General features: G+C 53.2%; 6 protein-coding genes across 6 annotated transcripts; 3 read left to right on the top strand and 3 right to left on the bottom strand.

The window, feature by feature from the left end:
• Positions 1-296: 296 nt before the first annotated feature.
• Positions 297-2,091, top strand: RHO25_000903 (uncharacterized protein; the record flags this gene model as incomplete). Its single annotated transcript, XM_023593511.1, has 4 exons — positions 297-876; positions 943-1,043; positions 1,112-1,311; positions 1,380-2,091. 4 exons carry the CDS (start codon positions 297-299, stop codon positions 2,089-2,091), a joined length of 1,593 nt encoding a protein of 530 aa, XP_023458721.1.
• Positions 2,092-2,382: 291 nt separating this feature from the next.
• Positions 2,383-2,824, bottom strand: RHO25_000902 (uncharacterized protein; the record flags this gene model as incomplete). Its single annotated transcript, XM_023593510.2, has 3 exons — positions 2,383-2,487; positions 2,547-2,671; positions 2,743-2,824. The coding sequence occupies 3 exons, from the start codon at positions 2,822-2,824 to the stop codon at positions 2,383-2,385; spliced, it is 312 nt and encodes a 103-aa protein (XP_023458722.1).
• Positions 2,825-3,186: 362 nt separating this feature from the next.
• Positions 3,187-8,757, top strand: RHO25_000901 (uncharacterized protein; the record flags this gene model as incomplete). Its single annotated transcript, XM_023593509.2, has 1 exon — positions 3,187-8,757. The coding sequence occupies one exon, from the start codon at positions 3,187-3,189 to the stop codon at positions 8,755-8,757; it is 5,571 nt and encodes a 1,856-aa protein (XP_023458727.1).
• A 441-nt stretch (positions 8,758-9,198) lies between these two features.
• RHO25_000900 (uncharacterized protein) lies at positions 9,199-10,644 on the bottom strand (the record flags this gene model as incomplete). The annotated part of the gene is made up of 1 exon (XM_023593508.2): positions 9,199-10,644. The coding sequence occupies one exon, from the start codon at positions 10,642-10,644 to the stop codon at positions 9,199-9,201; it is 1,446 nt and encodes a 481-aa protein (XP_023458728.1).
• A 1,834-nt stretch (positions 10,645-12,478) lies between these two features.
• On the bottom strand, positions 12,479-13,493 carry TPC1 (mitochondrial thiamine pyrophosphate transporter; the record flags this gene model as incomplete). The annotated part of the gene is made up of 2 exons (XM_023593507.2): positions 12,479-13,414; positions 13,464-13,493. 2 exons carry the CDS (start codon positions 13,491-13,493, stop codon positions 12,479-12,481), a joined length of 966 nt encoding a protein of 321 aa, XP_023458729.1.
• A 155-nt stretch (positions 13,494-13,648) lies between these two features.
• RHO25_000898 (uncharacterized protein) lies at positions 13,649-15,214 on the top strand (the record flags this gene model as incomplete). Its single annotated transcript, XM_023593506.2, has 1 exon — positions 13,649-15,214. One exon carries the CDS (start codon positions 13,649-13,651, stop codon positions 15,212-15,214), a length of 1,566 nt encoding a protein of 521 aa, XP_023458730.1.
• Positions 15,215-15,228: the final 14 nt, after the last annotated feature.

The following is a 15,228-nucleotide window of genomic DNA, read 5'->3' as shown; positions in this document are numbered from 1 at the left end:
CACAAGACGCCTCACGGTGTGGCTGCCTGGTAGCGTGCAGGTGAGCCGTTTGTTCTCATTCACTCAGTTGCACACCCGAAGTGGGGCCCATGTTGCCTATTGTCAAGTCGCCAGCAGCCCCCATCATCGCGACAATTACAACCAACTCTTCTTAGTTCTCAAAGTCTGAAAGACCTTTCCAACACCACCGCCACCCCGATACTGGACAACTTCCATCTCTCATTCTCGACTTGAGCCTTGACCCGATCGCTGCATCTCTCACAAGCGCAAAGTCACTGGCCGTTGCAAATAGCAAGATGCCGTACAAAGCGCTGAGAGGCTGTGTGATAGTCACAGCTGGCAGCGGCGAAAAAGATTGGAATACCAATCAGATCAGCCAGTGGATCAAAGAAGCATCTGGTACCTTCGAGCGCGCCGTCACGGAGTCCACGACTCACCTGGTCATCACTAAGAAACTGTGGGATACGGGTGGCATGATCGCACAAGAGGCGATTCGTCGCCAGCGGCAAGGACAGAACATAAGCATCGTCAGCTTTGACTGGCTCGATCACTGCTTCACAACCAAGTCCAAGAAGAAGGAGAAAGCGTACAAGTTCTTGGTCAAAGACTTGTCGGCCAGCGGCGGCAAAGATGATGCTGGGCCGCGTTCCCACACCGGTCTCCTTAAGGAGCTCTACCTTGAGAACACAGAACTTACGCCAGCCCAGCAGAAGCTCAACGAGAAAAAGCAGGCCATGGAAGAAGCATTAGCCAAGGAGCGCGCGGCCGAGAAGGAGGCCACGCGGCAGCAGCACCTAGACACGAGCCACAGTCTTACGGAGCTGGGGCAAATCTTCAAGAGAGGTGCTAAGAAGGCGAGCACGATTCTGTTGAACTGTAAGTCTGTTGAGCCGGCCTCATTCCGTGGTGTAGGGGCACTCCCTAATGACATTTTCTTGGCAGCGAACCATCACATCTACCAGGATGTAACTGGTTTCTACTACGACATTACCCTCACAAAAGTCGATACGGCACGTAACACGAACGAACGGTACAATCTCGTGGTAAGCAGTGCACCACTACACCCCGATAGATTCTGTCCCTTTCCGACTGACATTTCCTGACAACACAGTTACAGATCCTTGAGTCCAACGCCGTCCCCAATACCTATGCTTTCAGCACCTCATTCTCCGGTACGAAGATCGCACAGGTCACCAACGTCGTTGTGAACGTGGGCGCAAACTTCTCCACCGCGATGCGCGCATTTCGCAATTGCTTCAAAGAGAAGACTGGGGTCAACTGGAACGATCGTCTGAAAACACCCAAGGATCGGTAAGCGGCGGCCCAAGGTCCATAAGAGATGAGTGAGACCAGGCAAAGCTAATTCCTACATCTTGCAGATCCAGACATGACGAGCCAAGAAATCACATGGACAAGGTCGGGGGTTACGCCCGTGATCAGCTCGACGTCTCAAACGAAGCGGCAGATATTCGCTTCCAGAATTTCCAGTACTATCCTCCAAGTTATGGGGCTGTTGGCCAGCTCGACACCTCAGCACTTGAGACCAGCAATGAAGACCAGTCCACTCCACAAGCTGGCCTGCATGTGACGAGTGGCGAGAACGGCATCAATACCCCTGATGTCGCGAATGAGCACCATGCTGGTACTCCTGTGGAAGCAGTATTTGGACCGAGGGATGTCGAGAAGTTACACGAGGCACAGTCTGTCCCGAACGAGGTTGGCGAGACGCTGGATCCCATGACTGCGCCCTTTGACTTTGGAGAGGGCGTCGACTTTGAAGAAAGCGCCGAATTTGAGAGAACCGTCGCCCACGCCGATGAAGGCGACGTGGAGCCTACAGTGGAGCCCCAATACGGAGACGGAGCCGAATTCATGGACCTCTCCAGCTACTCTCTTCCGCCTCAGACTTCTGCTGAGCAGACCCACAGCGGGCTTGCAACCACACCACAAGTTTCGAGCCTCGGCAAGCGTAAGGATAGTGGAGTGGTAGACTCCGCCGAACATTCGAAGAAGCGCAAGATCGATGTGGAGTCCGGCGAGTACATCATCGAGAATACCTCGGAAGCTGGGGACCAAATTGGAGGTGACTGAGCCTTCGGAAGCAGTTCGTCCGCGACGTTGTGGCTGCTGCAGGTGCAGACCGGTATCGTGCAGGATGAGCGGCATGCGATGGACCTTCGAGAAGACTATAGAGGTGATCAGTGGTGAACACAGCACAAGATCTTATCGGAATCTGAGGTCTGGATGCAAAGCGTCTTGGGTCATAGTGCTCCGTGATATATGTACAGTAGCGGCCAGCGAGGAGCGAACGGAGCGCTCATTGTGTTGCTTAAGTATAGCATCACTGGTATCGACTTTGCCCGGGTGTCCTGTGGCATGCATCTAGTTCGATCGCTCTCCGTTCTTTTGTGCCCGAATCTCATCCATCTTCTTTACCCTCAACTTGAATTCCTCATATTGACACTTCTCATACGAATGCCGCTCGTCCTGCGGTTGCGTTAGCAAACCCTTCTCTACCCAAAGCCCCATGTGTCGAGCATCCGCACCTGACACCTCCAGTTTAGATAGTAGTTGTCGTATCGGCACTTGTTTAGTGGGATGAGAAGATGGGCGCACGAGTCACGGTAGGCCAGCGGTAGTTTGGCATCGCTCATTTCTTTTCGTGTGGCTTCTACACCAGGCGAGAACGTCAGTAGCTGCGCAACAGCGAGTGCACCATTGGTTCGTGGGAGGTGGTCGTACGGCGAGTGGGAGCGCCGTGGCCGAGGCCAACAGCTTCCTTGACGCTCTCGGCGCTGTCTTTTATCTGTTCTGCGACGGTCATGGCGGCAATGGGCGTGGGACACGGAGGAGAGTCGCGCGGAGGTGGTGGCAGTGGCCGGCGCGGTTGCAGGTGAGGTGCGCCAGCGTCTGCTGGGCGTGACAGAGACGGAAGGTCGGCCGAGCAGAAAGTCAGATCGCGTCCGGCCAGTCGCGTGTAGGACAGCGACAGAAACAGAGCTCCAGAAAGAGCTTCAACAGGACCACCACCGACAGCGCAGACACCATCTGATCGCTGGCCTGACCATTCACCCATACACGATGCACCAGTGGGGCCCGTCTCGCCGCCATCATTAGCTCACGCGCCGCAGCGACGAGCGCACCGCTACCACTCTCACTGCACCACTGCTGCAGATCGATGCCACCATGTCGACGGCAACCTCGTCGAGTTACTTCCCTCCCCTGGATCAATGTCTAGCCGGTGATACGACAGTAATTTCCTGGCGCACCGCGTATCGCGCCATTTGCGACGAAGTCACGGCTCTCGAAAACAGCCACCTGCAGCACTTTTTCACCGACGATGAGACGATAGCTCTTCTCAGTAATCCGATCAAGCCATATGCCGCTCCCAGCGCGCGGAGCGGAAGCGACTTTGACACCAAGACTGCGCCCATCAACGTTGCCCAGTCTCAACATGCCGACTACAAGCTGGACGAGATCAAAGCTGATGCGAAATGGCTGTCTAAGGAGCTGCAAATCGAGGAGATGGCTGCCCTGCGTCTGGCGGTGATTGAATGGCAAGAGCGAGCCGCAGATCAGCTGTTGAACACGGCATTCAATGGCCCAAGCGGACTGAACGGCCCCGCGAGCACTGCCTTGGTGAAAAGCACGATTGATCTATCAGCCTCGACGTCTGCATCTTCGCGACCAGCGTTGACATTTACGGATCAGGATGTGAGACGCCAACGGCTGTTGGATGTGTATCTGAGCGAGACCAACCACTTGCTGCGCCTCAGTGCAGATCTAGCCAACCGATGTGCTGTGAGCAAAAGCAATGTGCAGGGAGAGCCTACAGGCGCGTTTCGTCTGGACAATCCGCGCTCGTGGATCGATCGAGTTGCCGCCAAGGTCATGGAAATCATGTGCCCGAGTACTAGCAGAAACGAGGGCGAAGCATTCATCTCCACGTGCATCTCAAAGATTGAAAATGTGCTAGATCGAGGCGATGCGACCACAGTCTGGCCAAAAGTATTTGTTGACGATTCAAAAGCGTCGACCTACATCGACTCTTTGGCATGGGAGCTAACGAATACGTTACGACTTTTACTGGCTGCGTTGTACCAGTACGATGGGATTCCAAGCGCCTCAGCACTTCTAGCCTGGTTCACGCTCATGGAGAAGCATGTGTTTCTGCAAGGGGGAAAGAAGCTTCTTCCGCCAAACCTCGATGTGCTGCAGCTGCTGGTGTCAATAGTCTCTGTGGAGATAATGAAGCTTCAGCTGGCAGTCGGCGAAATTATGCAAGCAGCCGGCGTGGAAAATCTTGTGCTGGCTGGTAGCCACTACATCAACGATGAGGAATGTCTGAGGACTTTCAACCTCATCTTGTATAGAGTTGGTCTGCGTGGGGTCACCATCGCTGCGCCTGCGATTCTTGCTTGGAGCATCATCACTACTGTGATCCGAGACATAGCCCTTATCCATCGGGATGTGCGGGAATCTCGTGGTGAACCTGGATCCGACGATGCGGCAGATGCCCTTGCTCGCCGTGCTTCAAGACGTGGTTCGCGCAACGAGCTGTCATCCGCGTTCGAAAAGCTTTATTCCAAGCTCCAAAGTCCAGAGCTGGAGGGTGATCACAGAGATGACATTCCTCGCCATTTCTTGCTGTTTTCTGTCGATAAATCGCGGGTGTTCACCCTCATGACGGCTTTGAGCACAATGGCTGGCGCCACATACAGCTCCGATGCTGAATCGGGCACCGCGTTCATCTGCAAAGAGGCTCTGCTCGATCTCACAAGAGACGCTCTCCCGCTTGTGCAATATGATGCAGAAGTTCTGGACGCTATCTTGTCATGCATATCACCAGCAGATAACACTCGGATCGCAGAGCAACAGGCTGCTGTGCTTGCAGACAAGCTGCTAGCGGACCACGAGCAGCTCAGGCCCGCCATTCTCAACGAAGCCCTTGCACGTTTTCCGTACGAACTTTCGCCACTGCTGAAGCTTAGCATAGCACTCGCACGCGCGGAGAGTCGCCACCGACGGGAAGGCGATCTCCCTGAAATTGCGGAGATTCTACTTGACCTGCAGACTTTTACGCAAGAAGTGCCGCTGAACTTCAGAGAGTACGAGCTGACTGACGAGGCCGAGGATAGCAACACAATGAGATTGACTGATGCATTGCCTGTCATCTTGAAGCACAATGGGACGATGTTCGTTGGGGGCCCACACTTACTCACTGCTGGCGACGGCATCGACATGGACATACCCGAACACTTCGTTCCTACAGAAACTACGGGCACAATTGTCAAGGAACAGAAGCCCATGGTACTCATGCTCAATCACTCATACTCTGGCCTTGGTTACCTCAGTGCACTTTTATACACTTTCACGAAGGGAAGCGAAATGGCCCCCATTGCGCCGCGAGCAATGCTCGATCGCTTCGCCGCCGCCGATATTATTGCGCTCTTCACGTCCCTGCTCTCAGCCTGCCTCGGTCGTCAGAATGGAGCAGCAGCAGCTCAAGAGTTATTGGTGAGACTAAGCGAATCTCTGGGCGACAACCATGACATTGTGGCTGTTGTGACCGATGTCCTTGAAGCCGAACTTCTGGCACATCTCGAGCAAGTTGCCCAGGAGGGATCGTTGGAAGTCGTTGCCGCGGGTGCAGAGTTCCTTAATGCCATCATCAAAATCTCCCCTGAGCGTGGATGGTCGTTTCTGGCCAAAAGTAGCTTGCTGGGATTGGCGAGCGGAGCAATGTCACTCGTGGCGGTGGTGAATGGGACAGAGGTACAGCTCGGGCAATACCGCTTCCTCCAAGCATGTGTCGATATGCAATCGCTGCTGATAGAGGATGCCATCGCCGGTCTCGCGAAGCGGAACACCATACCTACGGAGACCGTCAAAGCGACGCGCTTCAACATGACAATCAATCGTGACTCGCCAGATACGACGCCTTCTCGAACTATGAGTGCAGTGTTGAATGCGTATCAGAAAATTCTTCTCGATGCACTTCAAAGCTTCCCGGTCTGGAGATGGAACAATGCGGAGCAACGCTGCCGCCTCACCACGACTTTGATCAGCTCCAATATGAAATTACTTCGCAGCACACATGGAATAGACGTGGCCAAAGACCCATCAAAACGGCTTACATACGTCCTCGCACCTGCTGCTGATGCTCTTATCAATGTGTGTGCCCCAAGGAGCGGTACTAGCGCATTGGCGAACACGATGAGCAAAATGCTTCACGATGGTCTCTCAGCCACGGATGATTCCGTACCAGTACAAAGCCGCCAGCTGCTTATCGAGCAAACACGGTCGATACTCAGTTTCCTTTCATCGATTCTGCGCATTGTGCAGGGAGGCACAGACCTTCTCAGCAAGCCCGTGGCTTCGGCAGAGCGGCAGGAAATCGCGAACAAAAGGTCGTATGAACTTGCGCACTCCATTTTGCAAAGCATGCCAGTATTCGCATCACTGCTAGCCAGCGACCACGCTTTCAAGGACCATGTGTTCATGCTCCTTGGTCAGGTCATCAAAGCTGTGGGGACAACCGAGACTGATCCGCCGTCCATACTCGCGCAGTTCGATACGGAAGCAGCGCAGTCGTTCCTTCAAGTGGTCACACAGCTTGACCGTCCACTGTGCGACCTCCAGGTCGAGCGTCGAGTGTGGGAGTTTCTTGCAGTGATCATGACCTCCAAGCAGCAGTGGTTTGCAATCTATCTTCTCACTGGCAAGCTACCGAAGAGTCGAGCACACCGACAGCACCAGGAAGAGCTCAAAGGCAAGCCCATATTGGCTTATGCCTTGAGTCAGCTTGCCTCCATCTCAGATCTGCCTCCCGAGCGCGCTGTAGGCATGCTGAAATTCATCTCTCTTGCCCAACAGACATGGGTGTGGGCAACCAACGAAGTCAGGACGCATACCGAATTCATCACAAACACACTAGCCTGGTTAGGCTCGCTTCGACCTGCTCCAAGAAATCCGACTCCTGACGCGGCCATCACCAGCGCCCGGGAGCATGAGATGGCAGCGCATCTTTGCGAGATACTTGCTATCAACCTCCATGCTGGCCTGGAAATTGGCGACAAGACCGTCCTGCGAGCTCTTGTCAGTAAACTGGACTTCTTGCGCGACCATGGCGCCAGCGTCAATGCTTGGAACAGGTCGCTCCACAAAAGTCTGGAAAGTAATTTGAAAAGAGCATTTCCGCAAAGTGATCTGTCCGATTTCAAGCGTACTACTGTCAATCCTGCGCCGTATGGCAGAAGCTACTTCTACGACCTCGACATAGCCACCACCATCTTTCGACACCATAGAGCATGGACTGGCGCTACCGCGGATCAAGGCTTTTCTGACGAATTTGGTCGCGCCAGTGCCAACTTGAGCCTACTTGACGCGCAGACGACTCTTTTGAGGAGTTGGAAGAGATTGGCTACAACGTTGTGTGACTGCGCCGAGCCAGACACACAGCTACAGATTGAACTCGCCAAAACAGCAGTGCAATGCTTAGCTGCCAACGCAGAGGCTCAAATTGAGCAGCCTGGCGCGGCGGATGTCATGCAAACTCGGATGGAACTTGCCTTCGTACTCGTGTCGAGACTCGTCTCGCTGAAAACCCAGCATGATTCCATGAAAGACCTCCTGCCGGCAGCTTGGGCGCTAGTCGCTGCATCTCCAGTCGACTACGATGTGGCAACGGATGCCGAAGACGCACGGTATTATCGACAATTGCTCCAGGTCCTCTACTTGACCATTCAGCCATACACCTATTCCAGCAAAGCAAGCACTCAGGGAGAGATGCACTATCTCGCGCCGCAGACTGCCTCGACGCTCGTAAACATTGTTGGCAAAGTCATCGCGCCCGGGTTTCGCGCACTCTGCGGTAATCTGCACACAGACATTTCACTCGCTCTTCCGGCGGACTTTGCGCTTCTGACTGCTCTGTTGCAAGCCATTCTTGCGGTACCCGGTATCAATTCCGTTCATACGATGCTGACAGACCTGATTGCTGGCTCGAATATTGTACGAGGTGCGTTGAGCTTGTATTCTTGGGCCGATCAACTGGTCGAGGAGGACACGCAAGACCCAGTCTACGGCGAAATCGCCGTCATGTTCCTCCTGGCGCTGTCTACTGTGCGCCCGATCGCAGAACACATGGCGCTGGATGGTGTGCTTGCACAACTCTCTTCCGCGAACCTATCAAACTACTTTCGCAAGCCAGGTGGAAAAGGTCCATTTGACGAGCCGTATCGGATTTTCATCATCTGGACAGAAGGATTTTTGCCGCTTTGCTTGAATTTGCTCGACTCAGTAGGTCCAGCCATTGCCGCGGAGATCTCAGCCTTCTTGAACAGCTTCCCAGAGCAACTACAGCGTGCCGAAAAGTCCCTCGTAAACGAGCCGCCATCACCGCGAAATCCACGGGCTGGTGCCGTGACGCTGAGCTTGGTCTCCGAAGCTCACAGCCTGTCCATGCTCTCAATAGTCTTGAGTTGCGATATTGCGAGAGGTGCTGCTGATGGCATCAACGCGGCGGATGTTCCTGAGCTCAACTATGATGCCCAAAATGTGAAGGCTCTCGTGGAGGGGCTCACACGAAGCAAGCGAAGTCTCATCGACAGGATTAGACCAGCTACACCTTTGGAGGAGAGATGGTTGGGTACACCCGCTGCAGGGAGTGCGGACAATTTGCTTTTGGCAAAGGTGCAAAAAGAAATGCATGGCATGTTGGCTTGTTTCGAGGATCAGGCTAGCGCTGGGTCTTGAGCAAAGGAAAGCTGAAGCATACGGTATTGGAGAAATGGGTGTTCTTGTGTTGACCTTTCAGCGAGGCGTTCAGGAAGAGGAAGCATTTGCGCGTGAGGATATTTCGATGGCATGTTGCATAGAACGAGTGCCGCCAGTCAGACATTCCGGGTCATCCTTGTGTAGCCCTGCTACCACAACTCCTCCAGATTTAGTCGTGTAATTGGCAAATCAACTCACTTACGCTGCCGAATTGTTGCACACCTCGAGCCATTGCTAAATAATCAAGAAATTATGACGAAAGTGTGAATGATGTATTTGATACGTATGGTATGCGATCGCTTGTTTGACCCCATACTGGCGAGAGTGGGTTGACACACTCCTGATCTATGCTTTTCATAACAGTTCGTAGCTCATCTACGCTTCAGAAATCCCCGTGAACGAGATGTCCAGCATCTTGCTCTAGTGGTAACACAATCCACTATTCTCAATTTTCCACACAGCAGCCAAGCCCTGCTTGACTTCACCCTCATCTGCTCCCGCGACACCGCCTCGTCTCTTGCTTAAAACACGGCGAGTCCATGCCTCGACCGCTTGCTCTCCCGTCTCGTTTCGAGCTTGACGCAGGAACGGGATGAGAGATGTGCCACCAGTGCCCTTTTCGGATTTGTCGTTCTCCTTGTTTCCGCCATCTTTGGGAGCAGGCTTAGGACGATGCGCAATATTGATCTTTTGCTTCTTTTGCTGGGCTTCGTCCTCGCTTGCTGCCTTTTTGGCTTCGGCACTTTTGATGATGATGTACCTGCTCACAATCTGAATGTGCTTGTCTCTGAAGGCGCTCAGCATGGCAACGCATGCATCGAAAGCGAGAGTCAGTTCCTGATCGTAACTATGCTCGTCCACAAAAGCTCGAATGTTGGCTACTCGTGTCACTGCTTCCAGGAATCTGGCGTGTGGTCCTGGCATATATCGGCGCATTTCATGAATGAAGTTCGACGCGGGCGCCTTGGACTTGCGCTCACTCTCTGGAATGTCCTCCTTGCGTACGCCGGTGGGCAGATGTTCCACGCCGAGCACAATGTCGAAGAACTGGATGATGCTCGATTGAGCGTTGCTACCGCCACTGTACTGCACGTAACGCTGCTTGTTGATCGGACCTCCATTGTCGAAGATCACACCATTCGGAAGTCCGGCTTCTTTCATATTCTTGCTGCCCGCTAAAAATGGTCGAATGCGATGATAGAAGACATGAGGGTCACAGTTGTCATACATACGAGAAAGCATAGCGCCGAGCTCGTCGAGACGTTCAGCGAATGCTTTAAGAGCTTCTGTGACTGCGCGTCTATCGCCGTTCCTGGCGAAGTCAATGGCGTGCAGCATGAGTGGCACAATCGGCCCGGCTTTGGCTTCGATTGCAACACTGATCAAGTAGAACCACTTCTCATCGAGGGACCCGGTGAAGGTATCAATGGTATCAAGATTTGCGAGCGTGTCCATGCGTTCTGCATCGAAAATTGGCTTCCAATTCCAGAGGACCAGCCCGGCGTATGTTGCGACTGGGGGCAGCTGCAACTTCTTGCAGATTTTCAAGAACGGGACTGTGACACACGGTGGTACGCGTTCAGACGGCACATCGCTGCCCCAGATGTACGCATGCGTGATAAACGCCAGAACGCTGTATGCGCGCTGCCATTGAGCGTCGCCGGCCAAACGCTCCGTCGATAGAATCGGCATCTTGTCCACAGTCTCACGCAGTCTCTTGCTCAAGATGAATCCCTGTAGATTCTTCATGATGTATTCCCAGGGCTCGTAGTAGGAATCTGGCAGGCGCTCGAGTGGCGCTTCTGTTGGGAGGAAGCCATTCTCTCGGGAGACGGCGTAGTCTTCAGGGTTGGGTATTGGAAACATGATGATTTGCACCAGACGCAGGCTTGCTACGTGATCATGTCAATTCGATATTGACGTCCTACGTTGCAAGCCCAGCCGTATTTGTATTCCGAGCGGTCGTCTATTCGTGGTGGGACCTTGCGCTTCCAGAATGATCGTTGTTTCACGAGGAACAGGTCCGCAGTTGCGGTTCGCGGGTTTTGAGAAGGTCTCAGGCAGTAGCGCGTGGAGGCAAGAGTGACTGTCTGTGGAAGGTGAAGGTCGTGGAGGGGCTGAGATCGAGGTTTAGTTGCGGGTAGTGGCAGAAATGAGGTGATGCGGGCGGCAGTCTAGATTTGGAGTCAGTGAGAAAGAGGCGAGTGCTAGTGCTTTCATTCGGCGCCGACGTCGGCTTGATGGCTATGTAATCGACTTTCAGGTTAGCGATGAGCTCACAACATGAGCTTGCGCTGCTCCCTACATGGCAGGCTGATGAGAAATGGTGTGTTTGGAGTGACGCCTCCGCAAGTCCGTGTGCTGCCGCTGCCCCTCCGACCGGATTCACGAAAGAAATCGTCTTCCTGACCACTTCACCTGGCGAAGCAAGTAGGAATTTCCCGCGGCCCCATGCACATAGCAGCATGAATTGAGTTTCTGCAGGTGTGGCAGATCATGATATTCGAGAAGATCATTGATCGCCACGCTGTTGTGCCTGGGTTGTTGCAAGGATTTGCTTGAAGCTGCGGGCGATGACGATCATATTCTGGGAACGCAATTATACGTACACATGCATCGTTGCACAGCACTTCATCTTAAGAGCCACAGGAGCGGTCATAGTCTGCGTTCCAATGTGTGCATGAACTCGGCAAGTTGCGTTGTGGTGGAGGTTCACTCACACGGCCCGATTAGGAAATAAAAGTGGGTCCATTTTGCCCGCAGTCTGAAATTTCTGACAGTCCTGGTCCTGGTACAGCAGCATCATTGCGGCAACGCAGCGTGCTTCAAAGTGTTCAGAGACGTTCGCTTGAAGCTGAGCGTTAAGTATTTGGTCTGCAAGCCCTTCATATTTACATTAGCTGGGTGTGCAGCTGACTTCGATATTATTGTAGCTATATTATGAGCCTGCAGGTCAGTTAGGACATCTCAACAGCTCGAAACGAGCTTGTTCTGAGGGTGAGATGGCCGAGTGGTTATGGCGTAAGTTGCTCTCAAAGTATCATCTTCAGCTTCGAAATTGACATCCTATCTCAGGTGTGACTCAAGCTACTAAGCTTCTTCGACCCAGTCGTTGAGTATTCTCATGGGCTCTGCCCGCGGGGGTTCGAATCCCCCTCTCATCATCGCTTTTTTGCACTCAAAAGAGAGCATAGCAGAAGAAATAATGGTGGTCGGATCATTTTTGGTCGAGATATGGCGTGGTGGAGTGAAAGTACCCGGTATATCGGCACCCCAACGTTCTCAGACAAACTCAGCGTTCTCTACTGCATTGTGGGCGGTTCTAGCTTTACGTTTTGACCTTTAAGAGGTGCCAGACCTTCAGGGTGCCCTTCGGGGTCAATATCATCCCGGGCGTGAAGTCTCTCAATTTCTTTATCCGCGACCCTTGAACCTGTGAGACGGCCCAAGACTCGCCTAGTAGCAACATTAGAATGACCTATCGATTCTTTGCATTATACCTCTATCTTCTCCGTTCAAAAAGCTAGCACTTCTGCCCTATTAATGGCAAGATCCAACCCCATCTATTGTTTGCTACGAGGCGCCATTCCAATAACACTTTCGATTACGAGCGAAGAAGGGCAACAGTGTTGTGCAAACATCAAACACCGCCTTTGAAATTCGATCTGCCATGCTCCTCGCCCAGCCTCCATATTTGCCTTTACTGACCATTCTTCTGGCTTTGTGCAGCCATGATCATGTGCAAAGCCCTCTCATAAGCCCACATAGTCACTGCACTAGACGGCGCCGCCTTCACCAGACTCACGGTCAGCCCTCTGTAAAGACCAATGGCGCCCTCTTTCCTCAGGATCATCCTAATTGTGTTGATGACACCCCTATCATAGACTGGCACTCTGCCTCCAACATACTTGCTTCGACTTGGCCCTTGCACCTGCAATCTTTTCCTCACAGTGTCCAGTGGGAAGACTGCGCTCTTGCTGAGCACGCTCGCCATCACCCCAGCCACTGCATCGCCAGAGCCAAAAGGCAGCTGTACAGCTGCAAGAGGCGGCTTGAGACCCTCATAGAGAGCAAAGAAGAGTCCCATATATGGCACGACCTGACCAACGCCAGCATTCAAGCCTTTGAAGAACCCAGCATATCCTTCGTAGCGCACAATATCGCGCACACTCCCAAGCAGCCCATCGTAGACTCTCTCGGTGCCTTGTGCAGCAAATCGAGTTCGCAGCAGGTCCAGAGGATATGTGGTGGTCGTGGCCGCAGTCCCTGCTACAGCACCACTGATGAAGCTCTTCGCAGAACCGGGAATGCTCACGCCCGACTGCTCTGCAACCTTATCCAAGAATTGTGATGTACTCCGATATGTCAAGAACTGCACAGCGCCATAGCTCAGGTATAGTCCCTCGGCTGGAATGTTGCCCTTCCAGAACCCCGTGATGCCTTCATGCTTCCAAATGTCGCGAACTACAATCGCAACTCCCGTGGGCGTCTGTGTTCGAAATGGCTGCGACAGAGGATCGGCGAGAGAGTGGTAATGCAGCTGCAACCTGATCTTGACTACATCCAGAGGTGCAATGCAGAAGCGTGAGATCAAGCCTGCTACGGCGCCGGCGAGGACGACTTGGATCCGCGTTCCCTGGGCCGTGTGAGCTTCTACACTGAAATCTGCAAGCTTGCGATCTTACCTCATCGCGGAGATGTTCTGCCGTCGACATCCATGTGTTTTCAATGTGCTCGATGGAGCATGTGCATTGCAGGAGGACAATGGTGACAGCTCGGCTATGCGCGCTTGGAAAGCCCGTGCGTTTGAGCCGCCTGAACCTCTCCCGCTCTGCTCGACCAATGCCCTTCCTGCCGACAAGCTACCACCATGACGTTGCCACTGTTCCGCCAGCTTGTGCGGACACAGCGGCCATCCGTCTCAATATGTTGGCTATCCAGTGCGAGTCTTCGCGGCTTCAGCACAGCTCCACGCATTCGCCAAGAACATGGAACTAACTCGGCCAAGCTATCGAGCGGACGAAATGGGAACATATTCAGGACAGTGAAGTTAGGTCCGCCTGATTCCGCTGAGAACCGACCGTCGATCGAATATGAGAAAAGACAGCCAAAAAGGAAGGATCAAGGTCGTATTCAGGATCGCCCAGACGTACCCCAAGGCGTCAGGATATCCCTCGATGGCGAAGATATACATATTGTGCCCGTGGCACTCAGAGACTTGTGTTCATGTCCGCAATGCGTTGACACTTCTACTAAGCAGAAGCTGTTCTACACTCCAGATATTCCAAGCACCATTGAAGCTAAAACGGTCGACCAGGATCCGAACAGCTTGAAAATCACTTGGACGAACGATGTCCCTGGTTACGACGATCAACATGTCACAGAGATCCCCATCGATTTCTTGCGCAGGATCCTCACAACCGGAAAGCCCGAAGTTGACCCTCCTGTTATTCCACGATCATTGTGGGACGCTGCCACTTTCGCGAAGGACACGGAGGACTTTGCATACGATGCGTACATGTCCGATGATACCGTTTTGCTGAAAGCCGTCAAGCAGCTTCACAGCCATGGCCTGCTGTTCTTGACCAATGTACCCGAGGATGAAGAGTCCGTTGTGCGCCTAGCTGAGCGTATAGGTCCGCTGAAGACAACGTTCTACGGCAAGACATGGGATGTCCGTTCAGTGCCAGACGCAAAGAACGTCGCCTACACTGCACAGAATCTGGGCTTCCACATGGATCTCATGTACATGGAGCAGCCACCACACCTCCAACTCCTCCACTGCATCCGCTCATCCTCCTCAGGCGGCGCCAGTCTCTTCTCCGACAGTTTCCAAACCGTACAAGAACTCGCAGAAAAGGACTACAATAGTTTCGACAGTTTGACGAATCTTGATGTACAATTCCACTATGACCATCCTGGTGACAACTACTATCATCAAACTCGCACAGTCATTGAACAGCAGCCCTTTCGTGGCCGAGGCAAAACTTTCTTGAACAGTTGGGCTGCTGCGCTCCGCAAACGCGATCTCCAACCGGGCATCACCTGGTTGCAAGAGTTGGACCTCATGGATTTTGTCTCCTCTGTAGCCTGGTCGCCACCGTTCCAAGGACCATTCCGCATCAGACCCGATCCCAGAAAGGGCGGTGATGCACTACCACTCGCGGTCGCAGCGGAGACTTACGCTGAGCACGTGCGGAAGTGGCACAAAGCTGCATCCCAATTCAACGCTTTGATTCATCGGGAAAGCCATATCCACGAACGGTTGATGAAGCCGGGCGAGTGTGTCATTTTCGATAATCGGAGAGTTTTGCATGCACGAAGGGCATTTGATGTGGGTGATGTGGGCAAGGAGAGGTGGTTGAAGGGGGGTTACATTGACAAAGATCCATACTTGAGCAAGCTGAGGATTTTGCAGCAAAAGTATGATGTTTAGGCAGAGGTCTGAGG

Source organism: Cercospora beticola, chromosome 1 (genome assembly GCF_033473495.1).
Source record: "Cercospora beticola chromosome 1, complete sequence".
Lineage (NCBI taxonomy): Eukaryota > Fungi > Ascomycota > Dothideomycetes > Mycosphaerellales > Mycosphaerellaceae > Cercospora > Cercospora beticola.
This window is presented reverse-complemented; position numbering and strand designations above follow the sequence as displayed.